The 18509-nt window shown below is 47.5% G+C and overlaps 2 protein-coding genes across 2 annotated transcripts in view; one reads left to right on the top strand and one right to left on the bottom strand.

The window, feature by feature from the left end:
* LOC135903642 (A disintegrin and metalloproteinase with thrombospondin motifs 18-like) overlaps positions 1–18509 on the bottom strand; it is a 144138-nt gene that overhangs the window by 76591 nt on the left and 49038 nt on the right. The gene's annotated exons all lie outside the window — the stretch shown is intronic.
* Positions 1–18509, top strand: part of JMJD6 (Bifunctional arginine demethylase and lysyl-hydroxylase PSR) — a 190407-nt gene that overhangs the window by 61502 nt on the left and 110396 nt on the right. The window contains exon 2 of the mRNA XM_065433957.1: positions 14925–15011. Within this exon, the coding sequence (XP_065290029.1) occupies positions 14925–15011 (87 nt within the window). The remainder of the gene's footprint in view (positions 1–14924; positions 15012–18509) is intronic.

Genomic DNA, 18509 nt, shown 5'->3' on the forward strand with positions numbered 1-18509 from the left:
CCTTGAGTGAAGCAACAAGCTGACCACATGGGACAACTGTCAAACGTTAGCCTGCCTGTGTGCATGCTAACTTTTCTTTTCCCATTACCCAAAGGAATTGGGCGCGACACTTCAGATTCTTTTCTTTCTTTCTTTCTTTCTTTCTTTCTTCCTTTCTTTCTTTCTTTCTTTCTTTCTTTCTTTCTTTCTTTCTTTCTTTCTTTCTTTCTTTCTTTCTTTCTTTCTTTCTTTCTTTCTTTCTTTCTTTAACTATGACACCTACACGCATCGGTGACGGCAGCACTGTGTGAAAAGATGAAATAGGTCTCAATATCATGCGTTACACGGTACGCAGTGTTGTTGGCAAAACCGAGACAAACAACGAACTGAAAAAATATCGATTGCCATTGCATGAAATTCATCTGCATGACGCAAATGGTCAGCGAAATAGTGGTTGTTGCTGGCTTGTTGCAAACTATTACGTGAAACGTTAGGCGATTCGATAAAAAAAGAACAAGGATGTGTGGAAACGTTGCCTAACGCAGCTTAATAAATCATAGTGCAACTTAAGCAAAACAGGATGACGAATGTGCTATACGACAAGCCGGTACATGTCGAATAATGACTTCGAAAGGTTCGTTCAAAGGACTCCAGGAGAGAAAGCCGAAGAGACCAACTACACAGAATGGGCACTGACAATAACGAGCAATTCTGCTACACCCGTCAAATGGTCATCAAAATAAGGAAGCGATTGTATCGTATAGACGTGCGCTTCAGCGTTTTCGTGGCAGGTTTACTCAGACGAAAGTTAAACGCGGGGAAAAGAAAGAACGATATGCTCCATTCAGAGCACCCGCTTTTCTACACCGATGACGATCAAAGAAGACTGTGTTTACATTCGAATAAAATTTAAAAGGGAGCGAATACGACCTCCTGCGAGGTTTTTGTCGAGCAAAGAAAAGAAAAAGCAGATCGAGGAGAGGAGCTTTGGAAAGCAGAAGAAAATGAAGTAGCAAAAACGGGGACAGCTAAAATAGTCTTTTGACTACAGTTATCAAATCTATGCGCTTGAGTCGCTGGAGCCGTAAACGGGCATCACAGCAGATTGCTCCAGTAATTGAGTCTTTATCTTTCAGAAAAATTAAGTGCGTCGGTTGAACAACGTCTGGGAGCACATAATCAGCGTAAATCAGTTTTATCCGTGTATATTTTTTGAATTTCATTCCCTCCTGTCGCCTCTTCGGAGCCGGAAGCCTTGTTACGTCACCTGCCTGGCTAACAATATGTCGGAGACGTGTGAACCATGACAAAAATGACAAAAAAAAAGTTGGCCCCATTAACGCCGGTGAAAGCGGCTCGGCGCGCATTCGTTCGTAAATCACCGTGTCGCTCGAAATATAGCTGTCAGTGGGACGCGCCTGGTAAATGTGGAGGAGTGTGGCTGCAGATGGTGGCCTGCTATACGACTTGCCCTCATTACGTTCGGCGCTGTGTGATTTCATTTGATTTAATAGAAGCCAATTACGGAAGGCACACTTCTGGTTACGTTGCAAGTCTTGCTTGGCTACGTACGCGCCAACGCCGCCTGAAGGCCGAGTTGTCTTTATTTCCTGTTGCGTTCGACAATGTAAACAGGTATATTCGTAAAACTTGGCGAATCGCAATGGAAGAGCAATAAACTTGATGGGAATGTGGTTGAATATAATTACAATACTTCCAATGTGTGTTTATGTTCTCCTCTCGTTTGTGTCCTTGTCTTGCTTGCGCTACATTAGTATATTCCAAGATGTCGCACAAACGAGCGTGCATCGAAACTTTTGTTATGCTCACAATGGGTCATAAGTTGGTGTCATAGACTTCCGGAGCGTTCTTATTAGTTTCTGTCGCTCACTTTGGAAGCCAGTACAAGCATATTTAAATGTGTTCAGTGGCGGTGCTGGGCATTTGATAATCAGTATGTGTAACTTGATAAGGTGGAACACGAAAAAAAGTGGGCCAGTAGGCAGGCAAAATTAAATTATCGGTTGTTACGTGCCGAGACGATGATCTGATTATGAGGAAAGCCGTAATGGGGGACTCCCGGTTTATTTCGACCACCTGGAGTTCTTTAACGTGCAACTAAATCTAGCTACACGAGCGTTTTTTGCATTAAGCCTTCACCGAAACGCGGCCGCCGAGCCTGGGATCGAGCCCCCGACCTGGAGTTCCACAGTGCAGCGCTGTAGCCACTGCGATACTGCAGTGGGTCAGCAGACGATAGGATGGTAGAAAACGTCTGTAAAGGACGTGTGGTTGAACATACCTGGTAAAGTTCAATTGTCGTCCTTTGTCATTAAAGTTACAGAACGAAGTTGATTATAGACCAGAAACGAACGAAGTTAGCTAGATGTTTGCGTCCCTTCCGTCCAGCCGTGTATCTTTGAACGAGAAGTGTCCATTTGACTTGCGACACAGCTGTGAGTTGGTTGCGTGCCGCCTTGTGGCGCTCTGCCTTTCCTATGTAGCATTCTTTTATGACAAAATACCCCTGGGACAGTGACATCGATAATGTGATGTCGAAGGAAAACCTCGCCATATATTTCTCAGGACTCACCTCGCACGATTCTTTGCCGATCCCCCACAGTCGATATGTGCCACAGTTTCTAAGGCCATCATCATCATCATCTGCTTTTGTGGAACATACGTAATTCTTCAGCTATGACATGGAAGGCGTTTAGCAACACCCCGTGGAGGCGGCTTCCTGACAACCCTTATGGATGTGCACTTAGAAGCGGAGATCGTGACACGCTGTGTGTGTAACATAATAGCACCGTCCTGCTCCGTGTATTCAACGTTCGGGACTGTGCACTATTAAATGGAACACGTGACTGTGGAGCACATACGAATTTTCCCCTCGGGCAACTATACTGCAATCTCCCGGCTTTGCAGCAGATCACTTGTGGTTGGCGGATGTGGCACCGTTGTACACATCTGTGCAATGCATTGACACAGCTTCAACCGGCGCTTGCAGCTAGAGCGCCAACAGAGCGAGAGCAGCTCATTAGTGCGTTCCCTTTAACAGCGTACCGCGCTGTACCTCCGTGATGAGGTCACATGTACGAGTATCGTGCCTATCATCATCATCATCATCATCATCATCATCATCGTCGTCGTCGTCGTCGTGTTTCCATGCAGAGGTACGCACTAGCAGAGAGGAAAGAAAATTGTCCCTGGCCAACATATCGATCCGTACGAACGGCCATATCGTCGTCTTCGTAGGGTCAGTGATCGCAGCTTACATTGGCAGTGGTGACTTTCGTTTAGGCATCTATCTATCTATCTATCTATCTATCTATCTATCTATCTATCTATCTATCTATCTATCTATCTATCTATCTATCTATCTATCTATCTATCTATCTATCTATCTATCTATCTATCTATCTATCTATCTATCTATCTATCTATCTATCTATCTATCTATCTATCTATCTATCTATCTATCTATCTATCTATCTATCTATCTATCTATCTATCTATCTATCTATCTATCTATCTATCTATCTATCTATCTATCTATTTTTTTTTCCTTTGTGATGTTTCATCTTTCATAATGGCGTTACCCCGCTGTCCACCAGATGCATAAATGCTATGCTGCGGTAATAATAAACCAGACAGCGCCGGCAAATGTTATAAACACGTCATATATCATCGACTCGCGTTGATCTGAGCATCAGCAACCCGGCGGAATTGTGTCCCCGCCGTCACAGAGACACACCGGCCCGGTTCGAGCCTGCATCAAGAGCTGTCCGAGAAACAACGCCGACCCCCATCGCAGTCGTCGTCTTCCCGCCGGGTAAGGCCGTCCCAGCAAGGGCACGGGCGCGAGGGAACCGATTCGTTTTGGACAACCGCACCCGACCCTGTCCCGCCACGCGCACGCGTATTCAGGCTTGTAACACAAGTCCCACCCACTTGTCCCTTCTTGCGTGTATCTTTCATCTACGCGCGTAACCTTTTTCGTATGCAACCGGTCAGCTACGTGTTACGTGCTCGGCACGCTCGTCACGTTATCGGGGTCACTTTTTTTGGTTTGCGTTGGTTCGTCTCTTTGTCTTTTCTTCCGCGTCGTTCATGCGGCGTCGCCTTGAATACGGCGGCTGCCTCCTATGCGCGCCAAGGGAAGTCCGAGGCCTCGCGTCTTCTCCGCCGTATCGCGATGGCGTTGATGACGCCTCGGCCCAGCGATATACGTACGCGTGGCAGAGACGCGGCATTATGCACATCACCGCCGAGATCCGCTTCATTATTGCGCAGTTGTCCATCCGGAGGGTTCGGAAAGCAAGCAATCACCGACCGCTATGCAAGCAAAGCCGTCTGCCTCTGTCAGCCCGAAAGTGGCACACGCGACGTAATTCGGCGGAGGTATCGTCGGAACCCGCTGCCGGTTTTTTGTTACTATTTTTTATTCTCACCATTTTCTTTGGTATCTTTGTTTATTATTATTAATATTGTTCGTGAAAACGCGCTGCGTGAAGCAAAAGCGGCACGAGCAGCGCCGTGCCGCGCTTTTGTATACGTCTTATGTTTTTCCTCGTCTCGCCGAGGCGTCATCAGTGACACGGGCGCACCGACGTGGTTGACAGCGGCTTTCGCTAATGTTGCAGGCAGGTGTTTTGGGGGTCGGGATGTGTGCTGGAGTTTGCAAGCGAGGCGGCGAGTGTTTTACGGTTCGGGAAATTACGCGAAGACGGGATGCCACTCAAAGGCCCATCAGAGCTCTTTCGGTGGCATCTCCAAAAGCGGCGAGGGGCATGCGACGGAGGAAAGACTGGTGGTTGCGTTCGCTCAAGGCTCGGCGCATATCGCCACGTACGAGTGGAGTGTTGCGATAAACCGTATAGGTCCACGAGCTTTCAAAGTGCCACGCAGCGATACAGTACCTGGGCCGGCGACGATAATGGCGACATAACGTAGATGACGACAGGACTTCATGAAGCCTATAGCACTTCGAGGACCGAAGATCGAATCCTTGGGGGGTAGAGAGCTTTCTTTTCTGGAGACTTTCTGCGAAGCTAAAGTTCGCCAAGTATAGCACCATTATAATACCTGGCACAGGTGCCACGAAATCTGGATCAACAGCGCTGCCGCTGTATAATCGGATTGGATTGGATTGCGTTGAAGCCAACTTTATTTGTGCCTGCAGTTGGGAGCTCGCGCGCCCAGACGAGGGCCTACGTCATCCACGAAGTCGCCATCACTTGGCGCAGGTCTCCGCTCGCCGTTGCTGGCTCACTGGGTCCCTGCCTTTCGAGGGCCCCGAGGACCTGCTCGAGCAGCCCAGAGCTGTCCGTCTCGGTCGTAGCTCTTCGCGGCTGCCTCGAGCCTTGTTGAGATCGTTCTGATTTTACCCGCCGTGGTTGCTCAGTGGCTATGGTGTTAGGCTGCTGAGCACAAGGTCGCGGGATCGAATGCCGGCCACGGCGGCCGCATTTCGTGTACTTAGATTTAGGTGCACGTTAAAGAACCCCAGGTGGTCGAAATTTCCGGAGTCTTCCGCTACGGCGTGCCTCATAATCAGAAAGTGGTTTTGGCACGTAAAACCCCATAATTTAATTTAATTAATTTAATTTCGTTCTTGATTTTGCTTCTTCTGGATTTTTAACGAAGTCCTACAATATGTGCACGTAATCTGCCGTCTCCCTCCAGCAGACTCTTCACTTATCGGTCGGATATTATTTATTTACGTTATGGCACATATTGCAATTTGAGAATTTTAGCCGGCGAGCGTTCAAGAGGTATCCACTTGAAATGAATCTCCAGGGTGGCACGAAAAACTTTAAAATGATCATCCGGGATAATTAAAAGCTTCTTCCATTGTACTGACTAAACAATAATTACGCAAACAGAAAAACGCAAATTATTAAGACATATTGACACGCGGTTGACTCTGCTCGGGCATAACCCTCTGCTATATATATATATATATATATATATATATATATATATATATATATATATTATAGCTCAGATGATAGCTGGAAGCGTGGACAACCTGACAAATAACGGAGTCTCTATTTCTTAGCTGCCTTGCGATTTAATTGCGTGAATAGATTCGAGAGAGAGAGAGAGAGAGAGAGAAACATTTATTCGGACCATCGAGGTGGTTGCTCTTGAGGTCGAGTGGGTGGTGTCCTCATTCAGCTTCTTTCGATAGAATCGAAAGAAGCTGAAGTCTTGCGAAAGGATAAGGTGGCCACGTGACAGCTGGTTCTGCACATGCGAATTAATGATACTTTGTTTCCTCTTTATGAAATCATCTTCGGTTTGGAGTGTCAGGACTTGGCTCTCTGCGGTCATTTGTGTTCGTGTAGCGAACTCGCTAGCGGCGGACGTGGAAAACGAAGAAGGTCGCCTATACCCAGTGCACCGTAAGATCAAACCCCAACTTAAATGTAAACTTATAAGAGGAATTAAATATAGAGGCGTAGTCACGGCCGCGTTGTTGATGGGGACGAAGGGGAAATACTCTTTTCTAGTTATACTTAACTTCCCAGGTAGTCAAAATTAACCCCACGTGGTTAAAATTCATCCGTAACCTTCCCTGTGGAGTCCCCCATCCCCCACTGGTTTCGGAAGCGTGTCCCGACGGCGGTCTCGGCCGCCTGCGCCGGTCTCGCGCCGTCGTTCACGCCTCGTTTGCCGAGAACGAAAAAAAAAAGGGTTCATTGCCGAGAGACGCGAGGCATGTCGGTCGTGAGGCGGTGAGTTGCCGATTGCGTCGATACGCCTGCCCCCCTCACGACACGACCTGCGCGTGACATCCCCGATGCATGCCACCGTGTCGCGGCGTTTGTCGCAATATATGCCACCGTGCCCGCACGTTCCACGCGAAAACGGTCGGCGTCAGCGTATACGAAGCCGCGAGCGTGTCGTGCCCAGTCGATCTCGTTTCCACTTAATGCGCGGAGCGTGCGGATTACGTTAGTTCCGTGTCACAAGCGACGCGACAACTTCTCAATTGTAATTACGCGGCGCTCGAGAGAGAGATGATACGTCGTAGGTGTTTGTCGAGCGTGGCCGAACGGTTGTAATCTGTGGTGCAATCCGTGGTGATTTTTCTTTCTCCTGTTCCTATCCGGGCTCCCTTCTTTGACGTTGTTTAACCGTAGACTTTGCGATTTGTCCTCCTTGACTTTTTTTCTTTTCTCTCGACTTCCCTTCTTCCTATCTTCGACTTCTATGGCAATGGCCCGCGGCTACCTGGATTACGGAGGCCGCCCACGTAGGGAGCCTCCGTATTGCTCAGAATAAATGCTCCGCTTTCTCAGAATAAATGTTTATTTTCTCTCTCTCTCTCTCCTTGCTGACGAGGAGGCAGGTGCCGTGCTATTTTCTGAGGTATAATTGCCAGTTCTTTATTTAGGTTTATCACTTATTTTCCTCTGTTTATTTTATGCATGTGTTCAATAATTTTAATAATAATAATAATAATAATAATAATAATAATAATAATAATAATAATAATAATAATAATTGATCTACATACAAATGCTCCTCATAGAATCATAGACAAAATAACAGTAACAAAGAAAAAAATATCGCCTGCGATTCTTGCTGGATCGCCTTTAGACGACACAGTCATTGAGGTCATCATTATGTTCGCTTGAAGAACTACGGCTGGACAGATTATGCTTTTCTGCAGCCTATACAGAGTGCACGCTGAGAGCTACACAGAGGAGTGATGGAGAGAAAAGAAAGAAAGAAAGACGAGAGGCATGGACGAGCGGTCCTGTTTGGAAACGGCGCTGTAGTTCTCTAGAGGTCCGAACGAGCCTCTTTCCCTCCTTCGGCAGCTAGCCGCCAATTAGCGTAAGCACCCCAGAAATCGACGGTGCATTGTTTCGATATCTGAGGCTGCTCAGCGAGCCGTAATGGCTCCTCTTTTGCGAGTGGAAGAACGCGCGGACCATAAATGAGGAGAGAGACCACCCACGGAAAGAACCGCCCATCGATCGGTTTCTGGTCGACCGCCTTCCAGCGCATACTGAGAAGAAAAGAGCAAAAAGAAAGAAATAACAAAGATAGAAGGAAGAGAAACACACAGAAGGGGAAACAGAAAGTTCAAGTTCCAGGGGAAGCGACAAGTCAAGGGCGCCAGAGAGTTGTAAACGCACTTCCGAGCACAGTGACTGCAAAGAAGTATCAGCTAGTGTTCTTTTGACAGTCTGGCAGACGGCCAACAGACGACAGAATCAAAAGCGAGAAGGCGTCACACTTCGGTCCTGCGGTGGCCAAAGAAGCTAAAGACAGCCAAAGAACAGACAATATTGTTAAGAAAGAGGAAGGAAAGGCGAAAGTGAAAGGAGTCAAGGCAGAAGCGCGGAAACAATGGCCCGGACAACCAGAGGACGAGAAACATACATCAAGGAGAGGGAAGCGACTCGATCGGGAAGTGCAACGACGCGTGTACGGTGTGGCCGCGTAGCTGTGGTCATTGTTGTCGTGTCCTAACTCGGCTACGAGCCGACCCGAGCATCGTTCGCATCCTTTCTTCTGGCACAGAAGGCGGGCAGCCGCAACCGAGAGCTTGTGTTTCTGTCTCTGCGTGTTTGTCCGTGGTCGCTGGCGTATGCACTGCTTGCGCGGCGGAGGGGACACAATGCGGCCGTTGCGAATGAGTCTTCGCCCGAGACCGATTTAGAAAGCGTTCCTGTGAGAGCGACTCCGGTGGGCTGCGGCTGTCGATGTAGCTCCTGCTGTTGCCTGGTTTGACCGATATGCCGGGCAGAATGTGCCAGAAAACATGGGTTCCTACAAAAAATGGCTGGAGGGAACTCTGTCGCTTCCATTGCTAAGCTGCTGGCTTTCACTGGCGTCACCCTTAGCTCCATGTTGGTGAACTACACAGCGAGCAGCTCCCTCGTCCGCTGGCGACTAGCGCAGTAACACAGCCGATAGCTGTAGGGCAGGGACCTCTCCTAATTTTCCTTCCTCCAAGGAAGCGGGTTACCCGCGGCAGTGAATACGATGCACTGACGTCATCCTAGGCGCCGTATCGGAGAACCCCACGGTGAGAAGCTAGTTAGGTTCGTGTTGCCATGTGACTTCAGACGTTCTTGTGGCTTTATATACTAAGCTCTATGTGCCATTATTGGCCCTAATTTCAAAGCAGTCGTACATTTCTAAACGCAGAAGGTATTGAGACTCTGCGCGCATGCATAATCGTTGTGAATTTTCGTATTTAAAACACAACATTTCGTTGGAAATTATCAATATACAGAGCTGCAAAGCCGTTTGAAACCAAAAGGAAGAAGTTTAAAATATATATATATATATATATATATATATATATATATATATATATATATATATATATATGTGTGTGTTGTATTCGTGATCCACATGCCGGCTGAACTGTCATGCTTGCAGCTTCCGTAGCCAGTAGCGCCAGAGTTCCGTCTTGTAATTTTTCTAGGGAGCTAGTGTGCCAGAAGTCTACGGGTGCTTTTTGTGATCACAGAAGATAGCAGCAACGACAGCAGCGATCGAAACTTTTCGAAAAACTTCGCTTTAAACGGCTGAGGTCCTTTGACGCGAACGACGGAGCCGAAGGAAAGCTCAAGCGGAGTTACGTATTTGACTCTATCGGAGAAACGATTTCGATCGAAGATTTAGACGTTATGTCAGCATGTCAGAATTTCGAAAATGACTTCATTTTGATTATTTCATTTCTTTTTTCTCTAAGGGTGAGAGAGGATGGGTGAAGAGGGAAAGGAATACTGCGGCAGTGTAATTTCACCCGAAAGCCATATCTCAGGCAACTCGCCTTAGGAGTCCACACAGCCAGCACCATCACGGGGGTTCGAAATGATGCGTCTCACGCCGCTCCGTTGAAACGGCCAGTTCGAGTAAATCTCCTCTGTGGTTTTCAGATCTTCTTTTTTTCGCTCTGCGCGAATGTGTACTTCGGATGCTTGTCTATCACAGGTTCAGCGCACATACAGACGCATACAAAATGAGGGATTACTCATTGTTTGAAAGGTTAGTACTTGCAGCCGTAGATGTTTGCTGTGGCACCGCCTTTCCTTCGCTGAAATTAGCGGTAAGCCACTACGAGCATTGTGGGCTGTCCTCAAACGCATTAGAATGCAAATGTGGATTTACCTGCAGGACCAATTGGTTGTATGATGCGGAACGTTACCTACATCGTAGGTCAGCAAAATTATTGACTGTAATGAACGGAGAGGTGCCCTTGAGACCTCTTCCTATACTAATATTTTGGTACGTGGCAGTTATTTCTTATATATGTACTATTGAGCCATTGGGTTTTTGCTAACTGTAGGGTCTGTTCATAGTAAACACTGCTTTTCATGCCTTCAATCATATCCAGGTGTCTTCGCGGGTGACATTGTGAAATAGTCGGTTTTTGTCTCTTCTGTTATCAACTATGTTCGTGGTGTACCGCTTATTCTTGTTTGTGCTGTTCCCTTTATTGTATTTTGTCGCCTGTATATGCTAGAGTCCCTATATATGTTGAAAAAAATGTCTTCAGAGAATGTGCGACAATATATTCTGAAGCTCAGGATTATGACTTGCGATCGATCGATCGATCGGTCGATCTTGCGAAACACAACTGTTCGAATTAATTACTGACCTTCACCGCGCTGTTCATGCTCACTCTAAAATAGACGCCGTATTTGTAGATTTCGCCAAAGCGTTCGACAAAGTTCCACACAAACGTCTAATTAAAAAACTTGACAATCTGTACATTAATTCGAAGGTTATTTTTTGGATTAACAATTTTTTGGCCAATCGCTACCAATCAGTCTTTGTTAATGGTCATTCATCAACCCTCTCCCACGTTAAATCTGGAGTACCACAAGGGTCTGTACTTGGACCTATCTTATTCTTAGTTTATATTAATGACATAAGCAATAACCTGAGTTCTACGGTCAGATTGTTCGCAGATGATTGCGTGATATACAGGCAAATAATTAAACCTTCTGATTCACTTCAACTACAATCGGACTTAGACAAGATTAACAATTGGTGCACACAATGGCAAATGGAAATTAATACCTCGAAAACAAAAGTCGTGACATTTTCCACAAAAACTGACCCAGAACCTTGCCATTACTTTCTAAACGGCATGACCATAGAATCGGTACCGGTCATAAAATATTTAGGGATCCATTTAGCATCCGACCTTTTATGGAACATTCACATAGATGCGGTCATTAACAAGGCTTCTAAAACACTCGGATTTCTCAGACGAAATCTGCGTTCAGCTAATGCAGACACTAAGTATTTAGCATACACCACATTAGTGCGCTCGCAGTTGGATTACGCCTCTTTGATCTGGAACCCATACCAAGCATACTTAATAACAAAATTAGAGTCTCTTCAATATAAAGCCTCTCGATTCATATCGAAGAACTACTCGCGTACGGCAAGCGTCACTGAAATAAAGAAAGCTCTCAAGTTACCTCCTCTCGAAAGACGTAGAACGCTTTTCATACTGTCCTTTTTCCACAAATTATATCACAGCCACTCTTCCTTTGCTATATCCCATCTCACGCCAGCGCATCGCATATTCCCACGCATTGACCACCAACTCAAAGTCGAACCCATCTTTGCTGGCACTAACCTCTTCTTTCATTCGCCGCTCGTCCTAGCCATCCGTCAATGGAATCTTCTGCCTGGCACCATTGCATCTGTCATTGATTACGAAGCGTTTGTAACCAGCCTGAAATGTCACCTTGAGCTGTAACTCTCATTCTTACACTCTCCTCTCTTCACACATGTGTATGTATATATAACGCTACTCTCTGTAACAATTGAATGTTTGTTGATTATTGTTGATATGTATCTCTATATTTTGTTTTTATGTTTAGCATGCTGTTAATGGTAAGCGACTTCTGTACACATCGTAGTACTGCGTTGCTTTGTACTAACTGTTGTTCCCCCCCTATGTAATGCCTGCTGGGCCTTTAGGGTATTTGAATAAATAAATAAATAAATAAATAAATAAATAAATAAATAAATAAATAAATAAATAAATAAATAAGCACAGTCCGTATTTGGCGACTGTGTCTGGTATACGTTTGTCTTGTGGTCTCCCTTACACGTTGCTAGGTCTCTATACAGCCCTTTCTTTGCTCGTCCTTCGGTCCAGCGGTTCAAAATTGGCGCTTGGACAACCGAACTCTCGCGGTGGGTTCTCCTTATCATCTGTGTCCATTCGCTGCCGGCTGCTCAACGGCGATTTATGTAGCCTTAAGAAATTACACACGGTCACAAGGTGAAATCGGCGTAACATGGGTGGGGATTCGCGCTTCCAGGTATAATACGGCATTGGAAACGTATTTCGAAAGTCCTAAGCACAAACGTGTAGTGCCTCTCGTTCTTTCGTAGTCCAAGCCCGGCTGGCGTCGGCAGCACTTGTAGGCGAACCGAAACAGCGGCAATGCCATCTCTCCTCCTCTCGTGCTTTGAAATAGACGCAACGAAACTGCGCCTGCGAACAATGCGCGAGCGCTGGCGAACGTGCTGGCATAGCCTGCGGCGTCACCGTGGAAACTGGCGCCCGGATGAGACGCTCCTTGACCTTATTCGAACGGCGCGGGCTTGCGACGACCGCGAATCGAGATTGTGGCCACGCGGCCACGACGCAGATGCGCTCCAGACCTCGCTACACCACGAACGCCACCCTCCCTCCTCTATCCTCTCTCTCTCTCTGTCAACTGTGGTGCGCACAACTGGCGCAATTGTCGCTTTTGCGTCGCCATCTTGGCTTCGAAAGGTGATCGTTTTCGAGGAATCGGCACCTTCACCCCTCGAGTCGTAATGCCGTCCGCTTCTTCCGCTGTGTACATTTTGACGCACGCCCCATTGCTGGGATGTTTTGTTACTATTCTTGAAGCGAAAATGAAGAAAGGAGTCGTTGTCGCCGTTTGCTGGCGATGGCTGCTGCTATGATATTAAATGCGTATAAATTACAAAAGCATAAATCGTTGCATTAAGTAAAACTTAAATAGAACAGAAGAAATTGTAGCGACACTCTGTAAGTTGGAGATGTCGGAAGTGCGGCGCATGCACACCAAGCTGACCATTGACAATGGACGATACGCGAAATTCGGTAAGCAGGTTTTACAGCACGTCAAACTTTTCTGTAGCAGCGAAGAGAAAGCTACACAGGGAAAGCGGGCGGAATTGAGAGCGCTCCAGAAAAAAAAGTACCGCATATCATCCGTGTTATTTTATGTTTCGGAAAGGAAGACATAGCATAATTTTATTTACAACAGCGAAATAAGGCAAGTGCACTAATGAGTGTAAAGTTAGGCGTATTTTCCGGCTTTTCTCTCCCGCGTTTGGGCAAATGCGAAACCGTCGCAAGTGCGATCTACGCCGATTCAGTATTTGTTTCGAGTAATCAAAAGCGCTGTCGGACTATGCCGGACTACTTGGCGCGGTAATACGTGTGCAGAAGCTCCGCCCCCTAGCTTTCCCTTCAGTGCCACCGAATGTTGTCCGCTAACGTATCACCAAGAAGGCCGCTTTTCGCACTGCTAAAGCTGAGACATGTATTTTGAAAACTTGGGCGGTGCGTGGAGAGGAGGTTCGGGAAGAATAATGTCACCAGTCTGCATGTTGACACCCTAATTAAAAGGCTATAGGCCGAGGTCAGCCCCCTTGCCTTAGTCAGAATGTGTGTGTGGTGAAGCGCACTTGCGGTTTTTGCATCAGATGTACCCACCGTTACTAGATTGATGTACCAGTGTCTTCAAAGAAGCGTTTAAGATATATCAATGTTCTTTGATGCACAGCTGTTGATGACCATGGGCCTTAACACCTTTGTAAGTGAAAAAGGCTGATGTTGGTCAGGTAAACGGAGTCCATATTGGAGTCCATGTCTGTGTGTAATGTGCTCCGGACAGTCTAGCAGCAGGTGGTATACGTTCTCGTCATATTAGGTTATATTACACTAGTCGTTCAATCAATGCGTCGCATGCTGGCCGCCAAAATTTTCGCGACAAACAACGTTCTTCGTGCCAAATTTCCGCACTGCAGTCGTTAACGCATGTTGACCGTCTGCTGCAGAAAGCCACGAGGTCTTCGTCCTCCTCAGTGGCGCATGTCTTGAAGGCAGTGCTCCCATTTTATTCGGACCACTTTTTGGTGGAGCGCATTGCGCATGCTGTGCGAGGACAGCTTGCGGTTGTGTTGCGTTGTCCGGGAAACTGTGCCTGCCCCGTGCCGAGAAACTGTGCCAATCTCACGCATTGCGGAACAAGCTCGCCCAGGTCGGTGAGCCTTCGCCATTGTCCGAAATTTACCTCGGTGGATATTCTTCGGCAACGTTTCGGGAATTTCGGTACCTTTTCGTTAAGCATGGAACGACGAAAATTACGTTTCGGCGTCCATCGCGGCACCTCTTTTTCACTTTTCACAGAATTTCCCTCAAAAATTACTAGAGGTGGCGCTAGTATCTATAGCTGCAAGCATCTCTGTTCACCCATCGTGGAAATGATGGATGGCAAGCGCATTTGTCTCAGCTTTGTTCTTCTGGCTTCAAACAGCTTTCTCCTGCCATTCACCTAGTCTATTGCCATTCACGTCTAATAAACTAACATACAGCAGCTTGATAAACGCGTTTATTACACAACTACAGCTTAGCCTGCAGGTGCCTATGTAAAACATTTACTGACCTCTTTCACAACACATGGTTGCTATGGTTTGGAGCTCAAAGGCGTGAGCATTGAATGTGAAACTGAACTAGATTGCAATAGTATACGCTACGCGCTGCTTCGGTGCACAATTCCCAACAGCCCCCGCAACTGTCAATAGCTCTCGCTTAAACATCGATATTTCAGAAAATACATTTTGAAAAGTCTCTAGTATGAATGCAATATTACTTGTGTCAAATATTCACTCTTACAGGTGCCACAAACTTGTCATTGCAGATAAGGACGGCCAGAAATTCAGTTTCACCCGGGAAAAAGAACAGAAACGCCCCTGCAAATTTCCAGGACTGACGGACACCCGTCAAGGTTTGTGTATGTTTTTCTACGTCTTCTCTATTTTTTTTTTCTTGTGCATGAGTGCACATCAGACCTCCTTTTGTGTTATCTAAACTAGGATTGCGTAGGTAGCATTCTCAGCACCGTACTGAGACCGGCATTTCCAGTTCTCATTGACGTCCCCTAAGGATATAACGGATATTTTAGGGTTTGAAACCCACCACTGCTAGTCATTGGCTCCACTAAATAGCTGTGGTATTATGCGTGAAAACAAAGTTTTCACATCGAACTCCTCTATATTACACAAAATAAAGCTTTGTTTTTGTCAATGCTGTGTCTGGTCGCTGCCAGCTGCTTATCGGTGATTCAAGCAGCCTTAAGAAATCCTGGACGGTCACAAGGTGAAATTGGCGTGATAGGTGTGTGATTTGCGCTTACGTGTATAATGTGGTATTGTAAGTGCATTTAGGAAGTCTATAAGCACAAACGTAGCGTCTCTCGTTTGCACAGATTCTTCATGTTCAAACCAAATGCGCCCTTTTCTTTCTGCTGTTAATGTTCTTTTTTTTTTATTAGGCTGAGGTTCTAACGGCCAACTTAGCGCGCAACCAAGTCAAGCGTAGCATTTCAGTTTGCGCGCCCGATCGTATGTGCATTTAGGTTCGTTTCCACATCGCATAATAGAGTTCAACGCCACCGAGCACGGGATAAACGCCTCCGCCCCAACGGCTCAAATACGGTCCGGCGAACATTCGGGCTGCCGGTGCAGCTGCACACTTCGCACCGGGCGGCTGCTTCTTGGCGGCTAATGTCTTTGTAAGTAACATTGCATCAGGACTCCTGCTTGAGCCCGCATGCACGTGCAGACAAACAGGATGTAGCAGGTAGCGAAAAGGGCAAAAAGGCCAGGGAGTTGCAGGAAACAGTGGCGAACGCCGTCTTGTCTTCTGCGCGCAGGCGCGCAACTTTGGCCGCACCCACTTCGTCCACTGCTGCTTGCGTCTTTTCGCCTCGCAAATGCTGCCGACGGGAAGCCCGTGGTTGTGAAAGTATACCGGCGACGACATTCGGTAAACAAGTGAGCATAGCATGCACTTGGTGCGTGTGCGCTGACCACAGCCGAATGTATACGTACACGTCCTCTAAAAGCCTCCCGGAAGAACCCCGAGCCCGAGAAACGGAAACGGTTCTATAGAGACTGCGACTTGTCTCCGCTGTCGGCGTCGTCGTCGACGAAGCGAGGGCGCCGCCCTTGTTGCCGGCGAAGAACGCGCCGACGCAAAACCGCGCGTGGTCGCACACGCCGCTGATCTGCTTTGCAGCAGCGGGGCCACCGCGTTTCCCCCGCGCGCGCTAGCGCCATTTTGTTGCTTTGTTGTTCGCAGCTCGACCGGTCGTGCGTGGCGCCTGCATGAACGGCGAGGTTTCTTGTCTGCAGTCGGGTCTTTCGTGCTCGCTAAAACCGCGCAGCGTTGTGGAAACTACATTAACAGGCGCGAGGCGTCGAAGAGGCAAGTCCGTGTAAGCGTCGTATGTGCTCTTGAGAGTTAGACGAGCAGACGACACTCCATAAAAGCCCGCGGCGGCGCGAGGTCAAATTGCTTTGTTTGTCATTGGCAGAGTTCGACCTGACATAAAAGGAACAGACCCACTTACAAGGCTGATGTTTGCGTAGCTGAGATCTTAGAGGAAGCGAACAGAAGCCGCCAGCTTCGGAGGCTAACAAAGGAACTTGAAGAAAGCTAAGTACCGCAGCAACGAGCGACGGAAAGGATAATGACAGGCCTGACGTTAAATATGCAGCAAGACAGCACTGTCGATTAGGGATCAAGAGCGAGATCATGACGTATAGGTTAACGTTAAGGGTAAGAGCCGGAGTTGCACAAAGCATGTAATGCGTCGTAAAGATAGCAGATTACATAGAGTGACGAGGATATAGGGTTAGCTTGCAAGAATTATAGGTATAACGCAGGTTCGGTTGACGCGGAGTCGGTGCAATTGAAGGTGTCACTGTCTTGCGTCCACCGTACAGTCGACTAATGGGACTGGTGATTATATACGGAAGTGAAAGTGGCTAATCGACCGTCAATTGGCAGTGTTTGGACCTGGTTCACAGACAGACGGATTCCCGTACAAATGCGTTCGACTATATGGTCTAGGGCTACTAAGCCGCGCCCCAAGCGTCTTCAATATACCGGCACGCATGGGCATAAGCTGTTGACTCGTGACTCCAGGGCCGGTGAGGTCGTGAGGGTATCAGGTTGCGGAATATCACGCGAACGTTATCTATGACCGTGTGTCCGTCGCGATTACAAGAAATATTTTTTGGTAATTATTAATAGTTATAAGCCGCAGAATTATTGCCAATGCACGCCTGAAAACATAATATTAAATTGAAATTCGTATTTTAATGCTTGTCGTATTACTGCGTATACTTACTAAAACACTCGCCCCCGTAATGCGGTTATTGGCACATGCAAGTAAATCAAGGGGTAATGTGAACGTGCATAGAGACCCACATGGGAGCCGAAACGTCAGAATAGGCTTTTGATATTTTATTTGTCGAGTGTACGAACACTTTACATTTCTCACTCGCCACGTTGGTTCGCGCCGAAAGTCTGGACGTAGATGAAATAATGGGCGTTGCCAGCAAAGACCGCCACCGTGGGATTAAAGCAAGCCCCCTTCGTTCCCCTTCAGGTCAGGAAGTTTCTGGCTATACACCTTGCGTGGCACTACTTCCTGCGAAACAGAAACGTCCCCCAGATAGCAATTCACCTCAGGCACAGCGCTGTACTGTATAAAATAGCCAGACAGATTAACACAGGGCTTGATATTGAAAGCGAACAGGTGAAGCCGATGCCGCAATCCTTGCAGAGGTCTAAAGAGGAGAGGGAGCGGGTAGTTGAGAAACACCGGTTTGTTGAGAAAGCGCTGTCACCGCTTTCTCGAAGGCCTTTCCTGCACTAGTGCCGGAACCGCGATTGCTGCAGTTTGCGACGGCAACGCGTAACGATGCTGTGGCGTTGCGACCACGCGCTACCGTACACCACGTGACTTTCGCGGACGCTGAGAAGCTTATCTCTGCCTTATTGCTCACATTCTGGCACATGCAGTCTGCTATAGACCACGGAACTTGCCGCATATTGAGCGCGGAAACGTTTCGTCGGATTGAGCGATCGAATAGCTCCGAGAGGTTGTACATAGTCAAACAAGCGGGGCGTGCAGACGGCGAGCAAACAGACGACGATTTGGTGAAAAGCACACACGCACACATTTCGCGTGGCTCGCACACGACAGAGCTTACGCCATCTCAAAAGCTGGTGAAGAAGCCGTCTGCTGCTCGAGCGGGACGAGTCGGGAGCGGCAGAGCACCCCCTTGTGATCGTCGGAGTTCGGATTTCCTCGCCGCGCCGTCTGAGCGGCGGCGTTTCCTCGAGAGATGCATCACGCACGGCTTGCTGAAACTAAACCTTTCCGGGTTTCCCCGTCGGCGGCGGCCCATTCGCGGATTCTCCCCGCTCCCGA

This window comes from Dermacentor albipictus, chromosome 9 (genome assembly GCF_038994185.2).
Source record: "Dermacentor albipictus isolate Rhodes 1998 colony chromosome 9, USDA_Dalb.pri_finalv2, whole genome shotgun sequence".
Classification (NCBI taxonomy): domain Eukaryota; kingdom Metazoa; phylum Arthropoda; class Arachnida; order Ixodida; family Ixodidae; genus Dermacentor; species Dermacentor albipictus.